The 25277-nt window shown below is 37.6% G+C and overlaps 1 protein-coding gene and 1 long non-coding RNA gene across 2 annotated transcripts in view; both read right to left on the reverse strand.

Moving 5' to 3' along the window:
- LOC105942150 (uncharacterized) overlaps positions 1–25277 on the reverse strand; it is a 665512-nt gene that overhangs the window by 328279 nt on the left and 311956 nt on the right. The window lies entirely within an intron of this gene.
- On the reverse strand, positions 14583–15047 carry LOC131479932 (p53 and DNA damage-regulated protein 1-like). The gene has a single exon (XM_058662222.1). It carries the CDS (start codon positions 14970–14972, stop codon positions 14673–14675), a length of 300 nt encoding a protein of 99 aa, XP_058518205.1. The 5' UTR covers positions 14973–15047; the 3' UTR covers positions 14583–14672.

Consider the following 25277-nt stretch of genomic DNA (forward strand, 5'->3'; position numbering starts at 1 on the left):
CTCCTACTTGCATTCAGTAGCAATCATTGTCTCTGTTTCTTTAACTTTATATTTTGGCTGCCTTTCTACTTTTAGTTCCATTTGGATAAATGACCCAACATGGATTGTTTATGCTGACTCTAATTTGCCAGTTTTTGAGACCCCATTTCCAGTATTCTCCTGGGTGGGTAATACACTGCATCGTTGAGTGAAAAATCTTCAGCCCAGCTCAGACACCTGGATTCCCATCCATCCCAGCCTCATTTTTCTGGGGGACTAGAACAGAAATGACTGTCAGAAATTAATGTGATAGAAACATGTTGCTCATGGCCTGGACTAGGGTGATGTGAGTGAGACTAAGTCATGGAAATGATGAGTTGGATTCTATTTTTAATACACATTTTGTTCATTCATACGTATTTAGTTCTGAATAAAGGAACGGATTACTATGTGCAGTCCATCCACTCCCAGATTTTATGGTCCTAAATTTATAGTAAATATGATTTTCCGTACTACATGTTTAGCCACAACTTTCTTGCAGGTCAATTAACCATAGTTAAGGTTTGGGACTTACCTAGATGTCTGTCAACTGATGGCTAGACACAGAAAATATGGGAGATGTAGTACACACACACACACACACACACACACACACACACACACACACACAATGAACTACTACTCAGCCATAAAAATAAATGAAATTCTGTCTTTTGCAACAAAATAGATGCAACTGGAAATTGTGTAGTGAAATAATCCAATGTCAAAACATAAAAATTACAGATTTTCACTGATATGTGGCAGTTAAGATGGAATATAAATAATGGATATGAGGGAAATGATCAATTTGGAATATGATGGTTGTGTTTAGCCCTTATTTATATTCCTATAGACCTGGGGTAATCTTATCCTTTATATGTTCAAAGTTGTGAATTATGATTAATTAAGCCTGTTAATACAGAGTGGATTGAAATTATATCTTAGGAAAAACAGATGAACAGAGGGGATGTAGGGAGGGGAATGGGGGAAGCAGGAGAATCAGGGAAGTAGCATTGTCTTTTTAGAGCTGCACTTACAAAATGCATAAACCCATTCACTTTACATTAAATAAATACATATAACATCCTTCCACCAGGATCTGGCTTTTAGGAGCTAAAGATTTTTCTACTATAAAGTTTCTGTTCCAACATAAATTAGAATCTACACTACATGTACCAATTGATTTTTTAAAGGTTTCTTTATTTTTATTGCAAAGTCAGATATACAGAGAGGAGGAAAGACAGGAAGATCCTCTGTCCAATAATTCACTCCCCGAGTGACCGTAATGGCCAGTGCTGCGCCAATCCGAAGCCAGGTTTCAGGAGCTTCTTCCTGGTCTCCCACATGGGTGCAGGGTCCCAAGGCTTTGGGCCATCCTCGACTGCTTTTCCAGGCCACAAGCAGGGAGCTGAATGGAAAGTGGAGCTGCTGGGGTTAGAACCGGCGCTCATATGGGATCGCAGAATGTGCAAGGTGAGGACTTTAGCCGCTAGGCCACTGTGTCAGGCCAGCAATTGACATTTTAAAAAAGTGATTGATTTTGATATACAGAAAGAGATAGAGATAGAGATAGAGATAGAGAGAGAGAGAGAGAGAGAGAGAGAGAGAGAGAGAACAAGCTAACATTTCCACACACTAATTCACTCTTTCAATAGCTGCAAAAGCCAGTCTGCCAGTCCTGGCCCAGACTGAAGTTAGGAGCCAGGAACTCCATTCCAATTTCCCACAGGGTTGGAAGGGACCTAAGCACTTAGGCCACTTTCTGCCGCCTTCCCAGTGCATCACCAGAGAGCTGGATCAGGAGCAGAACACTGTTTTAAATGGTGTTCCGAGACTCTAAATAGTATTCCAGTATGGAATGCCAGCATTTCAAGTGTTGTGCCACAATACTAGCCTCACAATGACTTTCAATGTCCTCCAAAATGACTCAAAATACTGATTTATTTTAAGATAGCTACATCCTTCACAAGATTTAATGTTTTTCATAAGGTTTTAGGGTTTAGAAATGTGCGTGAGAAAAGGTATTTTAGTCAGTAATGGGGTTTCCCTTTAATAAACTTCAAATTCAACTTTTAACTAGCAGTTTTCTAGTGAAAATTGACGATTGAGGTTGGCCACATTACAGGTAAGATAACACATCTTTAGCATCCACAGCTTTTATCTGTCTTGCACATTTAAGAACCAGAGCATATTTATCACATATGAAGGGGGTACTTCTGCCTTTCTCTGTAGTCCCAAGTTCTGCTCTCTTTGTGTCTTGGATGGTCTAATCAGCATGCAGCTACTCTCTTAATTTTAAAAAAGGTTGTATTAACCGTTGCACTAAAATATTATTTTTCTGTTATGTTTATATTAATGCATAGGAAAGACTATCCTTCTTGAAGTAAGTAAGTAGGGAAATCCAAATGTCAGTTTCAGTATTCTATATTTCAGTTCATATGAACTGGAAAAGATTGAATTGATAAAACAAAAATGATAATCCCTCTTACAAATGCTCATTAGCATAAACATACGGCTTGAAGTCCAACTCACAACCTGTAAGATTATTTCAGTTTGTGAGTTATGCAGGCATCATTAGAATTGGACAATATTTACCTTCTACAATTGTGAACTTGTTGACATCCAGAATCAAATTACAGATTTATTAAGTTCCTAATCACCCATGCATTCCAAGCACACACAATTTAAAATGAAACGGCAGGTAACAATTTCTCTAAAATGACCATAAGATAGGTTCCCAAAAGATTTAAATCACTATATCTTAGCACCTCTTGCTATAATTACTGCTTTTGGAGTTAATTTGCTTGTAATTTTCTTTTAGAATTACAGATGGTATACTTTGCTTCCTTATCATGTCACAGAACTCTGTTATTAATCACATTTTGGGAAAATCCTCTAGAAGACTTAACAAGAAATTCTAAAGCCTTGTGAATTTTCCTTTGCTACAAACTCCCTGCATCCCATAAATAAAGAAGCCCATAATTGATTAATAAAAAGCTAAGTAATTTTGGTATTACTATGATCTCCTGGGGGAGTCTCCATAGTCATAACAGGCAGCCAGTTACAGCGCTGCTCAATTACGTATCAAGGTAAGTAGTCTGCAAATCTGCAAATCCTCTACAGGGATTTTCGGCATTTCTTCTTTGTTGATTCATGATAAAATGGCTCCTAGAAGTTGATCAGAGCCCAGGCCCTTTAAGTATTTGGAGGTTTCTAATTTGTTAAATGCTTTAAAGCAAAGTTACCAAAATAATTCAATATTAAAAATGATTATGCTTACACATGAGTACTATAAACATATAGCAAACACAATGCTAAATGACTTTCCATATGAAAATTATTTCTAAAATCGTCAATTTGCATACACTCTGCGTAACTATCTTGCAGCGATTTCTTAATTTGTTACTTCTCTCAAGTCCATCTTCCTTTTTTTTGTTTGTTCCTTTTTTTCATTTTTGGTTAAATAACACAAATTCCTTTCATTTTTTTAAAATTGTGGGCTACTTTTATCTTATGAACTAGTAAAATTAACACATTCAGTGCCTTCAGTGGAAAAGTATATGAAGAAGAAATACTGTGTCTTGCACATTATTTTAAAGCTTAATGGCCTTCGTCACAGGCAGAGTATAAAACACTTGTATGAAGACATACTCCCATTCCCCATTTGACTATCTCTTTAGCAGATTTTGTAGAAGCTTCAAAATACAGGACACTGCCAGGAATGTTCTTCACATTGAGAGACTTCATATAAAGCAATAAGAACAACATAAGGTCAGAGAAAAGTAAAGGGAAAGAATGGAGGAATTTCTAAAAGCATCACTCTAAGTGATCAGTAATCACAGAGTTCATCTTCACTAGCAATCTGTGAAATGCACATTCAAATTGTAACAAGATTCTGTTTTCCTTCTCGCCATTGAGCTTTTTAAGTGAAGATGGTAATGGTGAGGATACTTAAGAGTACTCCTTTGAAATTTGGGTGGGAGCTTAAGTTCATGGTACCTATCTTGAGAACAGTTTTACAACATGAAGGAAAAGCCTTTGTATCACATGCTTTTAATTAATTCCATTCCTAAAAATTTATCCTAAGAAAAAACCATGAATTTGGAGAGACACAGGGATATTTCTGGCAGCCCTGCTTATGATGCTAATCCTCGGACATGGCTTCACCTTCTGGTCATATGGGTGCTGGTGGTGTATAGGCTAATCTGTCCAAATGAACAAAGTTATATCAAACTAAAATGATGTTGCATAAAACATTTAATGACATATTTTCTAACCATGATAAAAGTTCAGGTTAAAGAGTGGTGGATGAGTAAATGTAACATACCATTTTTTAATGGTTAGAACATAAGTATAGAAAAATCAGAAAGCATATATTCTATAATATTTATAGTGGTATCTGTGCGTAAAAGGAAGGCCACTCATTTTTATGTTTTAGTTCAGGTTGATTTTGTTATTAATTAGAAAAACTAAGATTTATAAAGAAATGCACCCTTTTATCAAGGAGTTCTTCATTTTGTTGCATGTGATAGTACAAACTATTTTCTTGATAATTATAAATTTCCTTTTTTAGGTGAAAGTCAGAGTTTTGAAGTTGAAGATATTTATTAAATGTAATGCCTAGGAAGTAGAACTCTGTATGGGTCTCCCACATGAGTTTCAGGTACCCAAATACTTAGATCTTCAATGGCAACATTGCTAGTAGGAGCTTAAACTGCTATAACACAAAGTTGGTTTCAGGTTCACAGATTTTTGAAGATAATTTCTATTTAACTTTTTATTCAAATTATGCTAACCGTAACTATGGAATCTTACATGTCAAGTTGTTCATGATTTAGCACAGCTCAGGAAGATATTCAAGGGGATTTCACAAAGCTTACAGAAAATGAATTAGAATGCTAGGTTATTTTGTTGCAAAAGAATATGAGATTCATGTGATGATTTTTCCATGATACAAAGTTTTCATGAAGACTTCTCAAGTAACTTTCAAAGAGGTAAGTACGAATACTCTCCCAGGACTTCCAGTCATGTTGATCTCCTGTGTTCGTCTGCAGCTGCTCTCCTTATAGGTGGGCTGGTTTCCCTAGCTGTTTATCATCAGCACTGCTTGGTGCTTAGGGCTCCTTTCTGCAGACAGCCAGAAAACCCCGTTTTAAGCCTGGCATGTAGAGGCTAATATGATTTTTCACTACGTCTCTATATGCCCAACCACTACGCAGACCTTAGCCACCTCAGGTTGCTCTCTATCAGAGATTTTCATTTTGTAAATACTAATTTTATGCTACATCTTTGTAGATTATATGGCATTACTATGCACAATTTGGATATACAAAAGACATAAAATACTATACAACTTATCCAGTCTCAATAATTCAAGAGAATTGCTTATATATTGGTGTCTTTCTACCTAATGCTTTTTTTAGCATAAATATTTTTAAAAACAGATGAGGTAGGATGTGTAAGGGTTTCTCATTTAACAATATACTATGAAAATTGTCTCACTAAATATTTTGCCATTTAATAGTCTGTTTAATGTAACTGTTAATGATGGCTCAATATTCACTCTATTTTATAGCTGACCCATGACTGACCGAAATTCTTCCCTGTTGTTAGATATCTGAATTATATGACGAATATATTGGAACATATACTTCTTGTGCATGCATCTGATGACTCTCAGTTTAATTGCTAACATATGGATTGCTAGGTGAAATGACAGAAATAGTAATAAAACATATTATCTGTATTTACACATTATTCTTGAAAGATGGCCAGTCCCCAGGCTGCCCTTTCGCATGATGTCCGTTGACCTTCTTTACTGTCATGTGGGAAAAGATTTAATATCTTGATTTTCTTTGTAATTATTTATTGTAAACCAGGATGATCATAACACCATGTTTTTTAATGTTTATTGGCCATTCCTTTTTTTCTGTTTTCTTTGTCCTAAATCTGTTAGGAAATTGAGCTTTATTTATGGCTTTGCAATTAGTTTCTGTTAGGCATTTTAGGATTTTCATTTATTATATATATTTATTATATTATATGCTATAATATACACTAGAATATCATACATTTTAATATATTATATTAAAATGTATTTTATATAAGACGAAATATTTTTTCTGGCAAATACATACAATGTAAAAATTATCATATTCCTTACTTTTGAACGTTATCAATTTGTTTTAAATCGACAAATAATAGTTATATTTATTAGGTACAATGTGTTTTGATCTATGTATAGACTGCAGAAATACGCAAATAAACACATCCATTACCAATCCAGCCTATCATTATATTCAGTATTTGTAAGTGCATGATTCATGATCATTAATTGAATTAACAATATTGTGCAACCATCACCATTATCTCCAAAGCAGTTCCATCACTCCAGACTCTATAGCTATTATGCAAGTTACCAGTTTCCCTCCTCCCTCAAATCCCTAATAATCTCAAATATAATTCTTACCTCTACTAATTTGCCTAATTTAGATATTTCATTTACATGGAATCATACAATAATCTGTCCTTTGGTGGCAGGCCTCTTTCAATTACCATATTTTCAAAATGTATCACCTTTTACGTATCCATTCATCTATTGATAATACACCTACGGCTATGTATACCTGTTGTGAATTTTGTTACTATTAGCTTTTGCATACAAGTATCCATTCAAAATGCTATTTGCAACTTCTTTATGTACATAACAAGGAATGAAATTGCAGGGTCATATGGCAATTCTGTGTTTGGTTTTTTGAGGAACCGTCAAACTGCTATTACTCTGTAAGTCTTAAAAAATGACATTAGCATCTGAAAACAAGCTATATGTATCCTTAGAATGATTGACAGGTTCATACTGTTCATCTCTTTGAAAGAAGAATTATTTGTTTGAAAGAAAGAGCAACAGAGAAGGATATATCAATGTCTATATCTGTATCTATACTTATTGGTTAGAGAAAGAGAGACATATCACCCACCCACTAGTTCCCTCCACAAATACATTCATAATATAAAGTGTTTACATTCCTTATTTTTAAATTTTATTTTCAAAATGGATTTTTAATTGACAAATAATTGGGCATACTTTTGGGGTAGAATGGTCAGACCAGGGTGGAGTTAAAAACCAGAATCAGGCCCAAATACTTGGGTCCTCACCTGCTACTTTCCCAGGCACCTTATCAAAAACCTGCATCAAAAGTGGAGTAGCTGGGACATGGGTGGGCATGCTAAAGTAGGATGTGGGCAATGCAAGTAGAAGATTGAACTATTGCACTGTAATGCCAGCCTCCTAGCTTTCCTTCTAAAACAGAGGCATTCCAAATAGAATGTTAAATAGTCACTTCACTACTGAAATATTTGCTTAGTAGATTATAATTCTAAGTCTTTTTAGAGTTAGATAGGTGCTATTGTTGGCCTACATATGGTTTCTATTACAAATGCTTCATGATATCTTCAGAATCATCTTCAGGATCAAAATAAAATTTAGAAATCATTGCCTGTTTATTTATTTAGGCTGAATAATATTTTATCTTATGATGCTCAATTTTATTTCTGATACTCTAACAAAAGTTTCATTGCAGAGAAGAATAAGCATATTATACTAAATAGTAGCCTTAGTATTATTCATTGGCCTTGGAAGGCACATGAGTGTGTCAATAAGACAAACTGAAATTAGTTCTTAAATATATTTCTTTATCCATGTCTGAGGTTATTTTCCAAAATTTGCCTTCTGAATGCCCAGAAACTTAGACATTAAAAAATTCATTTTTTCATGAAATAAACTTTAAGTATGGATTTTTAACATGAACTTGAAATGTTAAGAAAATTAAGTTGAAGATACTTCACTCTTGCTATTTTAAAATGTTGCTTCTTCTCACTGAAATTTAAGATGCATTCTTCAAACAAGAAAAAGCCTGTAATTCTCAGCAGTAACTTGGTTTAATACTGTCAACGTACGAAGTGTTGGAGCCATCAGAACCAAAGACCAAATGGAAAAAAAAATGCTAAACTTTAAATGATCCTTGGGAAGCTAAAATTGTTTTGTCTCAACTCTACTTATGTAAAAATGAAGAAACTCAAATAACAGCAAAAAAGCAGTGGAGGCAAGTGCAAGTAGTATGGTGTGGTAGAAAAAAAAAATAACCTGTTCCTTAAGCAGCATCTAGAGAAAGCACCTGACATGGCTTCAGGAAATCTGAATGAAGTTATATTTCAGCTCAATCATTTACTCCTTGTTGAAGCTGAGATCTTAGGCAAGCCCCTTTAGTTTTCAAGCCTTAGCTTCCAGTTTTGTATAAATAAGGATTTATAAAAATTTCAAAACAATTTCCTGAGAAGCTCAAAGTGCTCCTGATATTGAAGAATGTTCATACCAGGGCTTCTCAAGTGAGTGTAGTTCGTGTCCCAAAAGATATATGGTAATTTTGGAACATATCTTTAGTTGTTACAATTGGGAAAGGATAGACTACTAGCTCTATTGTGCATGTGTCAAAGATTTTTCTTGACATCACGTAATGCACAAACCAGCACCACCAAAGCAAAGAATTATCCAATTCCAAAAATCTTTAGTCTTAAGACTGAGAACCCTGCTCTAAACCTGTCTTATAATTATTACTTAGGTTTTTTTTTTATTTTAAAGACTTATTTTTCATTTATTTGAATGGCAGATTTACAGAGAGAAGAGACAGAAAGAGAGAGAAAGAGAATTTTTCCATTTACTCCCCAAATCGTCATAATAGTTGTCCCATCTCCCCTGCTTTCCCAGACACATTGTAGGGGCTTAAACCAGAAATGGAACTGCCAGGACTCAATCTCATGCCCACATCACAATGCTGGCCTCCATTATTTTTATGCTCATATCATTGACCTTACTGATACATTCTTTGCTAATAATTGAGGGTCTCTTAAAGAATTTTCTTCAAACCCCCAAGTAACACAATCATGAAGACTGCTTCCCTAAGCAGAGGGTTTTGTCTAGTTTTTCTTTTTTTTTTTAATGGCTTTCTAATGTTTATTTTCTTGTGTTAAGAAACACAAATAGTGGCTGGCATTGTGACATAGTGAATAAAGCTGCCATCTGTGATGCTGGTTTGTCTAGGTTTTCAACTTCTTTAAGCAAGAATGTACCAATCACAAGTCTACAAAGGAGGACTAGTACCTGCGACTTGAGCATTTGCCACAGCCATGATGCCTGAGTTCTTACCTGTATCATCCAAGACCTCGATTTTACATGAATGGTCACAAGTTGCAGGTACAAAAGAAGAGAGTAACATGGTCTTCAAGCAACACCGGCAGACTAACCCTGATGGATTTGGTTGGATGTTCATGTGGCTGCTTGTGAGCAACCATGAAAAAGAGAACACTAGGAATTTAAAGGAAAAACAGCAATCTGATTAACAGCTTGGTTTACTAATATACTGTAACTTTAGGAGTCACAGTCATGATTTGAGAGTGCAGCTGTCACCAATGCACCAATGCTGTTGCTGTTGCAGGGATGTTACGATGCCCACCCTCTGCATATGAAGAACTCTCATGTGTGCCTTGTACAATTTACACAGGTGATTTCATTGTCCATGTTTGTAAAGAAGCAAAATACACCATTTCCTAATCAGCACTGAAAAACCCAGCTAATTTAGTTAATATTGTTAATAAAGAGGAATGGTTAATTCAATGTTTTTTAAGTCAAATCATAGTAGCTGTGTGCCTCAAGCTATGCCCACACACATGAACTTATCTAATAGGTTAAGTCAGTCAAGAAATGGGTGAATAGAGATGATTTTCAGAAGAGATGACACTCTTTTAGTCTTCTGGAGATAAAATCTTAACTAGATTCTAACTCAATCATGAAAGTATTTTTTTCTAGAATTATTAAGACAATTAGAAGTGTTCAGTATAAAGAGAAATGCCTTTATTTTCTTAATGGACAAGGCTATGAAAATTAAGGAAAAGAGCTCATGTTGCTCAATAGACATGATTAGATCTGGATGATTCAGTCAGAATTTCTATTCAAAGAGAAAGCTACATATACAAATGAAATAATTCTCTGCTTGATATAGAGAGTGACTTAATTTCTCTGATACATGAATGAGATAGATTTTCGTTTCCAAATTCATATAGAATATAAGCGTTTTTACAGATTGTAGTTGGGTAAGGACTTGAAGCACATCTTTAAAGGCTCTTGGTAGGCCATTGAACTTGGATCATTCTTAGCTAAGTTATGAAAAACACTTTAAATACTTTAAAATAAAACTAATCCCTGCACTGGTGGGTTGAAAACTTTTCCTATCCCCAGGGCACTAAAATAATACCCTTCTGAACAGTAGGTGAAGTATTTTAGGCGACAGCTCTCTAGTTATAACAAGGGAAGTGAATTTTTAGGAATTAGGGATGCTAATCACAGTGTCTCAAGATGTGCATTGCTAGGGAGTGAAATATAAGACCACAAACTGACATGATCGCAGTGTGCTTCTCTCCATGAAGGAGATGTAAATGGGAGGGAGACCCGGCTTCCTGGTCCCTCCACGGTTTGATCTATCATAAAGGTCAAGATAATTGGCCACATACGGAAAAATCAACACCACTCACTCTCCCCTAGCCTAGCAGATAAGCAGAGAAACTCAGCCTCCTGCTGAGCTAAGTGGTGGCTAGCCCAGGTGGAGGAGGAGAAGGTCCGAAAATATGCATGTAAGAACACAAGGCACTGTAATGATGCCATCAAATTTAGCATTAAATATATTTTACAATCAATTGAGATGCTGTAGGTTGTCCTTGAACTAGCATGAATATTTCTGGGGTTTTACCAGACTGTGAACTCATTTGTATTTCTGCCTTTCTTGGTGATTTTAAGACTTTAAAAGCTCCCAACACTGTGCCCGTACGTATGTTAACAAATGAAGCAGCAATAAATGTAAGTTCTGGCTTAATGTCATGACTAAAATGTCACTACAGGCAAATTAGACTATGTTTAAATGTTCCAATTAATTCTACTATTCAAAGCTAAGGTAGGTATTGATGAAAATAAAGGGTGTCAGAATGCTTATATAAAGGGAAGATAACTGAGTTACTATTCAAGTTCCTAAAAAGTTTGCATGTAACAGGAGTGCGTTACAGAGACTAGCAAATACCCACATTTATTTTAAAACTGTGAAGTTCATGGTAGCAAAAGAAATAAGATCATCAATTTGTTTCAACAAAAAATGGCACACTAGGCTCTGGGTTTGCCTTAATTTTCTGCTGTTGTCTTAAGTTTTATAGTAATTTATTACATAAAAATATCCTTGCATTTTTATTTTCTACTGGGACATGCAAATTATGCAGATGATTCTGACTGTATGAATAATTTAATATCTCCAGAAGTATTCTTGTCTAAGACTTCCTGATAAAACTCCTAATGTGGGATCACACTGTGGATTAGGAGTTAAAGCTACTGTCTCAGACGCCAGCATCCCACATGGGCACTGGTTCGAGTACCAGCTGCTCTGCCTCCACTCCAGCTCCCTGTAAACAGCCTGGGTAAAGCAGCAGAAGAGAGCTCCAGTGCCTGAGCAGCTGCCATCCATGTAGAAGACCTGGATGAAGTACCTGGCTCCTGGCTGCAGTTCGGTTGAGCCTTCGTCATGGCAGACAATGAAGGGTGAACCAGTGGAGGAAGATCTCTCTCTCTCTCTCTGTCTCTCTCTGTCTCTCTCTTTGTGTGTGTCCCTCTATTTCTGTAACTTTGACTTTCAAATAAATCAGTCTTTTAAAAACTAAAAAGAAAGACTCTGAAAGGGAAGGGGGTAGCTACAAGGAGAAAGGAAAGCATTTTGGGGAAGGTGAAAATGTAAAAGACAAAAAATAATTATAGATTTTGAAAAAATGATTGACTCTTTCCACTCCCAGTAAGTTGAGTTAAAATCATAATGTAGAAAAGCAGCTCTTTGATTGCTAACCAGAAGTCACTAGGGGGAAAAAAATCCAATGTCTGAACCATAGGACATTGAGAAGCAAATTAATTTGAGTTCTTTTCTGAAGTTTATTTAAAAGGACTAACTGGAACTGTTTCAAAGAGAACAGTTAAAGGGCTGCTGACGTATGCTCAAGTCGGTCCTAATTAGCGCTCGGAGTAGGTTTGTCACAGTGTTCTGCAGAGTAAGTGGAAGCATAACACCACGTTCAAGCATGAGCAGCGATTAAAAGTATGCCAGTGGGAGGAAGTGGCTATGAGTATGTACTATATAAAATGGAAGAGCTGAGCCTAGAGAAAGAGCTTGCAAGAAGGAAAAGTAGGCACTTTTGGGGAAAGTACAGGGAAAATAACTGACAGCAATATGAAAGAGTATTACAGCATACAAAGTGCTCGAAGGAGTTAGTGAGGACTTACTAGGTGGGCACTAATGAGTACTAATAAGCTCTCAAGGATTTGAGGCCTAAGGCTATTAGTGTATTAAAAGTTCTCACATTTGTTCACAATAGGTTATATCCGGGCAATCCTCCTTCTAGGATGATAACTTGTCCTTAGATGAAAAATAAAACCTCATATATGTATAGTACATAATCATTTACATATATGATCTTAAACCTAAAAGACTTTTCATGCATATACTGTAATAAGCACAGTATAATGCCACTGGAAAGATGAGATAACAAGGCTCAGAAAATGAAAGTGAATTTCCTAAGAGCACATGTCAGAAGTTAATATTAATATATTCCCAAACCTGTACTTTCCCCACCAACAAGGTAGTGAATGACATGTAATGTGCTGTAATGTTAAAACTGGTCAACAATAGTAATCTCAGGACCTCTTCTGGAATCTGCCCTTCCTGCACACCTTTCTTCTTCTCCCCCACCATTCATACATCTTTCTATCTATCCATCCATATATCGCAAAATAAAAAAGATAATGAGTACATCCTAGTTTTTTCTAGATTTCTAGCCTTATTAAACAATGCTTTTTGAAATGCCTCTTGCAATGTATCCAGTCATCTAAGAGATCAATCCTTTCTCTACTTATGTCTACAGAAGATGGCAATTGGAAGTAATTGAGAATGTGACAGAGTGGCTCTCGTGACTTTCAATAGCTGTGATTAGTGTGGTAGTGAGACCAACAGGCAACTGAAACTAAGTAAAAATTGTATAATTGAAAAACGCATGTTTTGTTGCCATTTGCCTCTGCCCTAGTCCCTTTCATTGGAGCCTGTTCATCTCCCATTAACTCAAATACATTTAACTTTTAATTGAGATGTTAAGAATTTTGAAAGTTTGCATTTTAACATAAAATTTTATGACAAGAATAAGGGAAAAGACAACTCAAAAGGAAAAAGGAAACACGTGAGAAATTTCCAGGGATTTCACTGCTGGAGAATTTCTGTTTTACATTCCTAATTTGGTATTTCCATGAACCTAAAGGAGTATCAGTCAGCAGTCATTCACATCCAGCTTACCAATCAAAGAATGGCTAAACAAAGGCTCAGCACTCCACTTGATTTATTGTTAGATCTCATTTTATTTATTTGAAAGGCAGAGTGATAGAGGGAAGGAGGGAGGAAGGAAGAGAGGTACAGGCAGAGATGTTCCTTCTGCTGGTTTACTGTTCAAATGTGTACAGTGACTGGAACTGTACAGTACTGAAACCAGGAGCCTGGGACACTATCAAGTCCCCCACATGAGTACAGGGATCTGAAGAGTTGGGCCATCTTCTTTTACTTTCCTTGGAGCATTAGCAGGGAGCTGAATTAGAACCAGAGCAGCCAGGACTCAAACCATCACTCTGATTTGGAATGCCAATATTGTAGGTGGTAGCTTAATTGGCTGCGCTCTCCTATAAACGGATTGCTAATGATATTTCTAGTCTTAAGGTAGTTGGCTGAGATTAGATCTATGATACTATTTTTCTTCACATCCATTTCCCTCTACACTGAATTTTGTTTAAAGATCAATCTGTGTAATTGAAGGAAGAAGCCAAAGAATGCGAATTTTATCATCTGTCACTATTTTCACCAATACACTGAATTCTGGTTCCTCTCCTCCTCTTTTCTCCTCTTTCTTTCATCTCCCCTCCATTACCCTCTTCTCTTTTCTTTTTTTCCCCCACTACCACTCCAGGAACAGAAGCCTGTTCTACCCACTAGGAGCTAAGGCCACTGAAGGCAGCCAGGATTCTTAACAGTTCCTGTTCCTCTAAGGCAGCAGTCAAAAAGGGCCTTACTACAGGCAGTGGGGAACCAGGTTGCTGTGTCCCAGAGATGGCTGTAGTGAACATGCTAAAGCACTGAGCCCTTCATCAGGAAGCCACTTGCCAGTCTCCTGCTCTTGTCCAGTTCCATTACAGATCCTTCCTGGGAAACATGTCTCTCCTGAGAGAAAGGCTGGCAGAGAGCCCTGGCTCTGCCCCTGTTCTTCCTGCCCAGGGTCCTTGGGAACAGTAGGCCATTGTTGGCAAGTGCCTGATGCAGTCATTCTTACCCCCCTACACATACACTGTTGGCTGCTAGGGCGCATCAATAGGTCCTGTGTCCACCACACCATCGTAGTCAGGTCCAGCAGATACAAACAGGTTAAGGACCCTCCTGCCATCACCAGGCAGCCCAGTACTACAAAGTTTACACAGGGAGTCGTGACCAGCATCCTGATGCCTGTTGCAACCAGGGCATAGCTGCTCTTGGAGTTTTCAAGGTTTAGAGTTCTGGCTCCTCCATGACTCCAACGGATGCCGGTTTTAGGTCCCTCATTGTGGCATTTGAGCCTGATCCTTTCAAGATGATATTGAGAGCTTTAAGCTCATCCTGGTTGAGGGAGTTCAGGTTAAAGTCCTTCAGCTCTGGCTTGTCTTGGGCCTCAAAGAGGAGGTTGATTTCCACTTTAATTCGTTTCTGCAGTTTGTCCTTTCTGTTTTCCAGATTATCCTGATCTTTCTTTATCACTTCTTTGGTCTGAGGGTGCAACATCCTGATAAATATGCTCCCAAGGCAAACCATTAACTCTGCAGAGACTTGAGATCCTCCAGCAAGACCAGAAGGCCCTCTCAGTTCTGATTCATTCTCATGTTCAGGTCTGCCTCTTAGCAACCAGTACCTCCTCTGCAAGCTACTCCACCTTCACCAGGTAACAGGACAGCATGGCGCCCAAACACTGTCACCACAGCTCTAATGCCACCTCGTTCTGCATTTGTCTTGGCCTTTGATCTCTTCCTCATCTACACTATTCCTCTGGCTATCCTTACATTTTACCTCTGGTACAGTTATTCCCTATGTGCTGAAAATTCCAAGAATTCCATGTTAGTTGATTTTTTTTGGTCTGAGCTCAAGACCTGTCATTATTCCTGTCAATTGGAAATTCCTACTTAGTCCAAAGATTGCTTAATACAACATGCTTAAATCTAAACTGTTCTCTGCAAATAACTAAATTTCCTTTCTTTGCTGACTCAAATGAATGGAAAGATAAGGAAAATACAAAAAGTTGTAGAAAATTAGAATTAAAAGCTAAGTTTGTTTTTATAACTTGCATGTAGTTTTTTTAATATTCATTTTCCATGCACTTTTTGAATACCTCCCATTCTACCAAGTCAGAAATAAAAAACAAAATATCTATGCTAATTTGTATTTAATACTTCTTTATCTTTACATTGAATGTACTTCCATTCATTAATGTATCAATTATTATCTCAGTGTCACTATGTTCCAAGGACTGGATATGTAATGCATATGAAGAGCACATTCTGGGATAGATGTTTGGCACAGTGGTTTACATGTGGAACACCTACATCCCATATGAGATTGCCAAGTTGGAATTCTGGTTCTGTTGCCAATTCTAGTTTGCTATTGGCATGCATTCTGGGAAGCAGCAACTCACAGCTCAAGTGGGAGTCCTGGATAGAGTTCTTCACTCCCAGACATTTGAGAAGTGAATCACTAGGGACGTAATAGTTCTATACCCCCAATATCACTATATGTGATGCAAAGGTTTTATTTGTATTCTGATTCTCTCTTCAAACACCCAGTCAAGCTCAAGCCAGGAGATTGGAACTCCAGCCTGGTCTGCTGCATGCGTGATAGAGACCCAGGTTTTTGAACTGTCTTCTGCTGCTGCACAGAATGCATATCATCAGGAAGAAGGATCAAAATTGAAGGAGGTGGGACTCAAACCAGCCACTCCCATGGGAAATACATGCAGCCCAAGTGTGAGGTTAGCTGCTCTGCTGTATACCCAACCACATTTTGTTTTTCAGGATTTAAAATTTTGTGTTTGCAAAATACATAGTGTGTATTTTCTTACGTTTGTAATGACATCAAAACCCACAACGCACGTTCTCAATATTGGCTGGGCATTTAAAAATTTCCCTTACAGAGGATTCAAAACTTGATCTCAGGTGTTATGAAGGAAAACAATCTGGTTGCTGAGAGAAAACAGATGCCAGGGAGAATCATGCTGAGGATGAAGTACAGACACTGTGGGAAACATAACTTTATAATAACTTGAGGCATCCCTTCTAATGACATTATAATTTGGCTCCCAGTTATCGGGTAATGCACTAGACAGCTTCCGCTATCATTTGTCTAGCATCCATTCGGTATTGTCTTCTCTACAATAGTTAGCTTTGTGTATCGGACAATGAATGAGGTGGGGGAGACCATCTAAGACATGTGGAGAAATAAACCTTAATGACAACAAACGATTTGTCAGACATGCTTTCTCTTCAGCTTTAACACTTAGGTGCCATATAGTGAATTAAATGATCTAACCCATCTCATTCATCATCTGAACCACAGAAGGAATTGTTAAAGTCAAGCTTCTCCAGGAGATGCCCCTGGCAGGTGATATATGACGCTATTGAGGGAATGTAAAGCAAAGGACTGCTAAACATGACAAATGCTGTGTCAACCTTCCATACCAATCACTTTCCCTGTTAAACAGGAGGAGCACACATATCCTTGGCTAACTGGTCAGAGATAACTACCAACTTTGACTTAATATAGTCTGGTGACCTATATCCATGCTTCAAAGGGCCATAGGACAAATACATGGAAGCTAAATGATTGTCATTTTCTGTAGAATGCAGTCATTCAACCCATACTTATTAGGTAGTTATTTTAAGCAAACACTACTTGCAGGGCCAGAGTTTTCTTCTGGGAGTTCAGAAAGTTAATAGGACTTGTTTGTGATCATCCAGTTAGGAAGCAGCAGAGCAAATGTCAAGCAGTTTTCTTGCTCTGACAAAGTTGGTGGTCAAAACAGGGTAATCATACTGCTGGTCAGGACCTAGTGAGAAAGGGCTTAGCTCCCATCATCCTCTCAGCCACCTATTCCCACAGCAAAAGGAGCCAGCTGGATGGCAGGACCTGGATGAATTTATTGACTCCAAGAGAGAATTTGATATAAATAAATCATTATCTGAGCTGTCAATCTGACCTCTTTCAACTTTTAGAAAAAAACAGAGGAGCCAAAATTTAGTGGATAATTTTTTAAAGCATCTTACAAGATTCTGAAGTTTAATGTTCAAGGCTTGATTGTGCAGATTAGTGTTACTATTAGACTCCCTGAGTTACTATTCTAATTAAATATTTGTTGTCAGATTTTTGGATACACAAAAAGTCTAGATGGTACTAAAGGAAGATATCTTCCCATAACGAGGCAACACTCCAGACTTTGGAGTAGACAAAGCAAGCAAAGAAAGGGCAGAGGAAAATTCATATTCCAGAATCCCCACTATGTTTTACAGCCCATGCTACATATATCATCTACTCAAATATCCCATGGGATATTATTATCTTCATTTCACCAAAGAAAAAAACCTGAGATTGAGTATCTTTAACCAATTTTCCACTAATTCGTCACCACCTGGTTAGTAGTGGAGCTGAGGCTAGAGTCCAGATCTATTTAATGCTAAAGCTCATTACACACGGCAGGCTGCTTCAGGTCCATAATTTGTCTCTAAGTTCACTACCTCATCAATTACTTTGCAGGTAGTTGGAACCAGAGCTCCTTATCTCTCATTTAAGCCTTTTCCTGCTCAGCCTCTTTATCACAATGAGGTTGTACCTGCTGGTATCTCCTGTTAACACTCTTCGAATAATGTTTAACTCTTTACTTCACACAATGGTGAAGACTTCACTGTTCTTGCTGAATGTCTTTTCCATTTCTTAGACTGGCTTTAGGATATGGTGAGCTGCCTAATTCATTTCTCAAAAAAAATTTACCTGGAACCTACCTTTCATGCAAAGATTAACAACTTTCAAAGGACTAGAAGATAGCAAAATGTATTCAATTCATTAGTTATGCTGAGTACCATATAATCTTTCATATGTATGTGCTGAAATATTTGCCACCATTTAAGAATATCTTTTTTGACATTTCTTCTGCAAGGTTTTTTCTAGCTTCATTTGAGTTCCTCCTCTCTATTCAAATAGATTGGAATGGCATTCCATTCACATTAGCAGAGCAGGAACTATGCTTCAGCTACATTATGATGAGAAACCAACATAGTTCTTGACCTCATGGTGCTTAACATCCAGCAAGGAGGACAGACATTAACCCTATAGCCATACAACTAGCAAAGCTATAATTTCAGTTATGATAAGTGCCACAGAGAACATCCTCTGTTATTATGCATTGTGCAGAAAAAGAACCAGAAATGCAATAAAGGATCATGCAAATTTTTTTCCTGTTTATACAGTTCTAGGAAATGTGCTCTCCTCTCTAACCTACTGCACTTCTCTCACACTTATGAGGAAGTTTTCATGAGGAAAGAACAGAGATTGCAGAAAAGAAAATTTATCTTTCTTAAAAGTTCACCATGTTATTGTACTTGTTTTAGTGAGGCAAAGACACTGGGGACAAATCCTGAACAGTTACAGGCTCCATTGTGGCTCTGAAAGGGCTGCCTCTCAAATCTTCAGACTAAGGAACCACTTAGATATCCAATTAGGTGAATTCCAATTAGAGAAACAGAATGTCATGTTAAGAAAAATCCTTAGAATTAGTTCTGAAGGTTCAGATCTTTGGTTTTTACAAGGCAGCACATTTTTTTTTTTTTCAAATGGGAAGAGATGGAGGCTTGCCAGGTTATCTTATAAAAATCTGCCATTCATTTACTTGTGATTTCAGAAGTGGAAAGACATTCAAAAACAAGAAAGGAGGAAGAACATAATCTGTGTATAAAAGATGATCTCTCCTCATCAAACTTCATGGCAATATTAAGATAAGCTGAAAAGTTGTAGTGGCATAGTGAATGATTCTTAGCTTCCTCGTTCAGTTCTTACCCAGTCAAAAAAATAAAACTTGGGAACTCTTAATCTTTTCCAAAATGTTCAAAGGGGCACTAGATAGAGATTCTGTGTGAGTTACTGTCAGGGCTAGAGCTCACTTTCCTGTTCCTTGTAACAGTCCTGCAACATGAACTTGGGGAACATGACAAAGAGTTGGTTGAGAAATCAGGTGAATCCTATTTCACATACACGATTAACAGTAACAAAGGGTGGGGATATAGGCAGAGATCAAGGAATAATTTCTGCAGAAACTTTCTGAGCAAAGTATATAGGTGCAATCTAATATCCTGATTATATCCTTCACTTTCTACCTTCTCCCTTCCTCTGCCCAAATAACAACCTGAGGGCAAAAAAAGAGTCTGGAAACAGCTTAGAACAGCAAATACATAGGTAAGCAATTTATTTCTTATTCTTGTTTTTTTAAATAAATATTTATAGTTGAGAGAAAAAGACATCAAAGGATCCTCCATTCTCTGGTTCACTCTCCAAGTTGCTACAGTAGTTAGGTATGGGGCCAGGTCAAGACCAGGAGCCTAGAACTCCATCCATTTGGATCTCCCATGTGGATGGCAGGGACCCAAGTACTTGAGCTACCAGGTGCATTAGCAGGAGGCTAGATCAGAAGTGGTATAGTAAGGATTCAAAATGGTGTTCATGTAGGATGCTAGTATCAGGCTGGGGCTTAACTCATGGGGCCATAATGCCAGACTGAACTGGGATAATTCATTGAGCACCTATTGTATTCTCAGATGTGCATACAGTATTCTATATTTGTTATAGTACTAATATTTTGTTTTCATAATCCTTTGAGTTAGTTTTTTTCCATCTAAAACATATAGACTCAGTGTGTGTGGAAGAGCAGTACTCTATCCAAGATGGGCATCTGAAACTCGCATCTAACTCTGGCTCACACATCAGTTAACCTACCTGACTCATACATTGCCCTCCGGAGGAAAGAAGGGGCCTTTACTGGGATCCTATTATGTGTCAGGTCCTGGGTCTAGTATTTTCAAAAATGTATTCCATTAAAGCCCAGCCATAACCCTACTTTATTTTTTCATTTCACTAAACAAACAATGTGATGATCACAGTAAGTGGAGCAATCAGAGATCAGATGAAATAGAATGATACCTATGGCCCCTACAGAATCAATACTGGATCCAGAGCAGTGCAGCAAACTAGTCCTTCACCCCGTGGCATTGGCATCCCACAACAATGCCAGTTTGTGTTTTGGCTGCTCCGTTTCTTTTTTTTTTCAATTAATTACATTTCATTTTGTGACACAGTTTCATAGGCTCTGGGATTCCCCAACCCCTCCCTGTACCCTCTCCCCATGGTGGATTCTTGCAGTAGTACAGTTCAAATCCAGTCAAGATTCTTTCATTGCAAGCATATACCAAGCATAGACTCCAGCATCTTATTGTCCACATAAATTCAACAGTTTCTTGGGGAGACCATCTCTGGTCTGAAGGTAGAGGTGGCAGAATATCTTCCAGACCAATTAAAAGCCACAACATAACATCAACAATTTACAACATTATAGAGTTAATTGACATGGTACTGAGAACCAATATGTTAGAAAATACAAGTTCTTAACCACCTCCTGTGGCTACTTCATTGACATTTCAATTTTAATATACAACCAGCTTCTGTACACCTTAAAATGGCTATAGGGTACCATTCAGCTGTCTCATGTCTATTTTCATTTTAGTATTTAGCAGTTTATAATGTTGAAGCATAATTTTTACTGACCTTGGCGAATTTTAGGATAGTCTAAACTGGCTTATAACTCTAACAAGGCATATGTCAACAGTTGAGGTGCAGAACAGTTTTAGGAGGAGTGTGCACAGAAATCCTCAATGCTTAGTGAGGAATAACTTATCTTTGTGTCCTACCTAGCAAAGCATATGTGAGTCCAAGCTGACCATTTCCTGTCTGGTACTGAGCTTTCCTTGTTGTTCTCTTAATGTATACTCTAATTTGGGGGGGGGGCGCTCCAGAGTGACCCTGATGGTCATTGCAAGAGAGGGTGGGGATCCAAAGTTGGAACTAAGAAAGGACCAGAGAAAGCTCCCCTCCCGAGTCCCAAAGGGAGTTTACTGTGCTTCTGTTTCTGAGGTGCGCTCAGGGCTCCTGGCTATTGTTCCGATATTAGATCCTGTGAGGAAGGATCTGGGCATCTTCCATCCCATGTGGGAGATCCAAGAAGGAGTGGAATACCTCAGAGTTCTTGGCCTCCAAGGTCAGTCCAATTCCCTGTGGTCTCCTTGGCCACTGGGATATAGCCCTTGGTGCTAGTACTGATAGTCCTTGGTGAGGATCTGGGAGTCTCCAGGGTAGGGAAATAAGCCTCCTCCTTCCCACCTACTCCACTCTGGGGTCCCCCCTTGCTCTGTTTGGCTGCTCCATTTCTGATCCAGCTCTCTGCTTATGGACTGGAAAAGCAGCATAGGATGGCCCAAGTTCATGGGACCTGCACCTATGCTGGAGACCTGGAAGAAGATCCTGATTCCCAGGTTTGGATCAGCTCAACTCTGGCAAATGTAGCAATTTGGGGAGTGAATCAGCAGATAAAAGACCTTCTTTAGTTCTTCTTCTCTCTCCATAAAATTTGTTTTTCAAAAAAAAATAAATCTTTTAAGGAAAGAATCAATATCATAAAATTGAAAGAAAATTGAATTTTAAAGTATCTAAAATAAATCAAGAACCCATACTCTAGCTACAGGATTTTCCCTTAAGTACTATGACGAATCATGTCAAAATGCCTTTTGTCATTAAAACTGACTGCATATTATGATTGCATATGGTTATGTCTAATAGGCATCATTCTTTAGTTCTACTAATCCAGAGTTGTCTGCTTCCACTTTGGGTTTCAGTTAAGTACTATCAAGCTAATAAGAACACCAACAACAATAATCATTTTAAAAATACCCTTTATGGCTGATATAATGGTACACTGAGTCAGGCAAACCCCTGTGTCATTGTCAACCCATATAGGCGCTTGCTCATGTCTTGGGTGCTCCACTTTCAATACAGATCTCTGCTAATATGCCTTCAACACATGTGGCAGAGACTCGAGTTCTTGAGCTGTTACTTCCTATCTGCCCTGAGTGTGCATTAGAATCAGTAGTAGCGCCAGGACTGTAACTGGGACACTATGATATCTGATGCGAATGTTCCAATCAGCATATTAACTACTACACCAAAAGCTACCCCCATTAACAAGTTTTAAGTGCACAGCTGGGTAGTGCCAGGCATGTTTACACTGCTGTGTTCCATCTCCAGACTTTTCACCTTGCAAACATGAAACTCTGAACTCTTTACCCAATGAAAAACTGTTCAATGCATCCTGTGGCTGATGGTGTAAGATCTTGAGACTTCTCAGTTGTCAGTCTTGTATTTTCTGTTAGAAGTTCATTTAAAAAAAAAAGACTTATTTGTTTATTTGAAAGTCAGAGTTACACTGACAGAGTTTTCCATCTGCTGATTCATTCCCCCAAATGGCTGCAGCTGCAGGGCTGTGCCAGGCTGAAACCAGGAGCTGAAGCTTCTGTCAGTTCTCCCGTGTGGGTGCATGAGCACAAGCGCTTGAGCTGCCTCTCGCTGCTTATCCAAGTACATTAGCTAGAGGGGACAGGAAGTGGAGCAGCTGGATCTGAACCGGATGCCAGCTTCACCTATTATACCACAGTGTTGACCCCAAAGTTTTCCAAATTTTAATGATGGGATTTTTTGTGGGGGAAAGTCTTACAGAGATATAATTCAAGTACCATTTAAGTACCATCTATTTAAGCCATATGTTTTAATGGATTTTAGTTTATTCACGTTCCGTTCTAAAACGCTTTTCTTTCTCCCCAATAAGTCATGTTTGGCAGTCATTCCTTGTCCTCTTCCACCTCTGCTCCCTGGTAAATAATATTGTACCATTTCTATAAATTTTATCACTATATATAAATTTGATTACTACTTTGTGAGTGTGTAACATCTGCAAGGTACCTTTTAAACTTAGTAGTAGCAAAACTGTGAATTGCTACCACACAATCCAGCCATCCCACTCTTGAGAATATATCCAGATAAAATAAAATTTGAATATGAGAGAAACCTGCAATGCTGTATTTACAGCAGCACAATCCACAATAGTGGAAACATGCAAACAACACAGATGCTCATCAACAGATAAGTAGATAAAGAAATTGTGATACGTCTACTCTATGGAATACTACTCAGCCATAAAAAGAATGAAATCCCATTGTATGCAAGAAAATGGCCCCAAATGGAAATCATTATGCTTAGTGAGGTAACCCAGTCTCAAAGAGGACAAATGTCATATGTTTTCTCTGATAGTGTAGCTTTATGAAAAGGATAAAATAAGTAGATACAGGTAACAAATGTGTACATATATTTTCATGGATGAACTGTACAACAGAGACTAGCATAGTGGGAAATAAAGATACTCTGCAATATGTATTTCTATTCCCGAATAAAAGTAGAATCCCTTAAGGAAACATTTCAATGTACCTTTACAGTATGACACCAGATTTTCTATGTTTGCCTATGCCAATCATATAATGATACATTTTAACAGTAGAAAGCTAAACTTGTAACTATTACTATGGGACTATATTACTGTGATAATATAGGAAAAAAGGCCAGAGGGGGAAATGGAGCAGAAAGAATGGAGGGCAGATAAGTTACTATATCTATAAAACTGTATCATACAAATTTTTTTAAAAACTAAATATAATTAGCATTATTTTATAGCCTATGAAACAAAAACAGCAGGGAGATACAAAGTTACACCTGAAAGTAAGCGATTACTACACGTGCAAAAACCTGTTACATTCAAGTTAGACATTAATAATTATGAAGTGGCTCTCAAATAATGAAGTCCACTACTTGTTGAGTAACCAACTGAATGATATGATATAATCTCCGTAAACTAAAGAGGTCCAAGGGAATAAGGAAGCGTGTCATTGAGAAGAATCCTGAAGGAGAACCTGCAGAGGCTCATGGAAACATTTTCCAAGTATTAAATTTTTTTAATGATTTATTTATTTTTATTGCAAAGTCAGATATACAGAGAGAAGGAGAGACAGAGAAAGGTCTTCCATCCAATGATTCACTCCCCAAGTGGCTGCAACGGCCGGTGCTGCGCTGATCTGAATCTGGAACCCCAGAGCTCTTCCTCCAGGTCTTCCACTCGGGTGCAGTGTCCCAAGGCTTTGGACTGTCCTCAACTGCTTTCCCAGGCCACAAGCAGGGAGTTGGATGGGAGCAGGGCTGCCGGGATTAGAATTGGTGCCCATATGGGATCGCAGAATGTACAAGGAGAGGACTTTAGCTGCTAGGCCACCGTGTCGGGCTCTCCAAGTATTAATTTTCAGTTGATTTTTCTATCATCAATAACAAATTATAGACACTACACGCTGTAACTTGAAATGGTTTTAAAATTTAAAGACGGACATGTTTCTGCTATAAGCAAGAAAAAACAAGAGGAAAAATGACTAGCTGTAAGAACAACATTTTTTTTTTTTTGCAATACTACTGATAAATTTAATTAAACTCTGGAAGAAACAGGATACTTTTAAATGGACGATAATAACAAAGACAGAAATAGTTAGCAGTTCAGAGTCAACAAGAGAAAGTGAGTGTTGAAGAATAAAAGAACCCTTTATTTTTGCAGCATTTATGAAATCATGGTGCTCATTGATTAGAAGAAAACATGAACTTTTTACTCCTATGTCCACTTTAAAAAAAACACGCACACCAAAGAATACAATACTTACACTGAAAACTTTACAATCCATAAAACAAATGAAATAAAACGGAAAAGACAGAGTGGGAAAATATTGGCATGAAAGAGCTTCTCTAGTTTTTACATTATTGAAATGAGATTTGTTTTTAAACTGAGGTCTTGTTTTTGCTAGAAAAATCTCTTACCTTAAAAGGAGTTTCAAAGACAATCCTTTCTTGGGCAGAAAAAATTCACAAAGAGTGACTATATTAAGATTACATATA

This window comes from Ochotona princeps, chromosome 3 (assembly GCF_030435755.1).
Source record: "Ochotona princeps isolate mOchPri1 chromosome 3, mOchPri1.hap1, whole genome shotgun sequence".
NCBI classification, from domain to species: domain Eukaryota; kingdom Metazoa; phylum Chordata; class Mammalia; order Lagomorpha; family Ochotonidae; genus Ochotona; species Ochotona princeps.

Bases quoted from the DNA above. Each gene is read 5' to 3' on its own strand.
- LOC131479932 (XM_058662222.1), bottom strand. From the start codon at position 14,972: ATGGTTTGCCTTGGGAGCATATTTATCAGGATGTTGCACCCTCAGACC.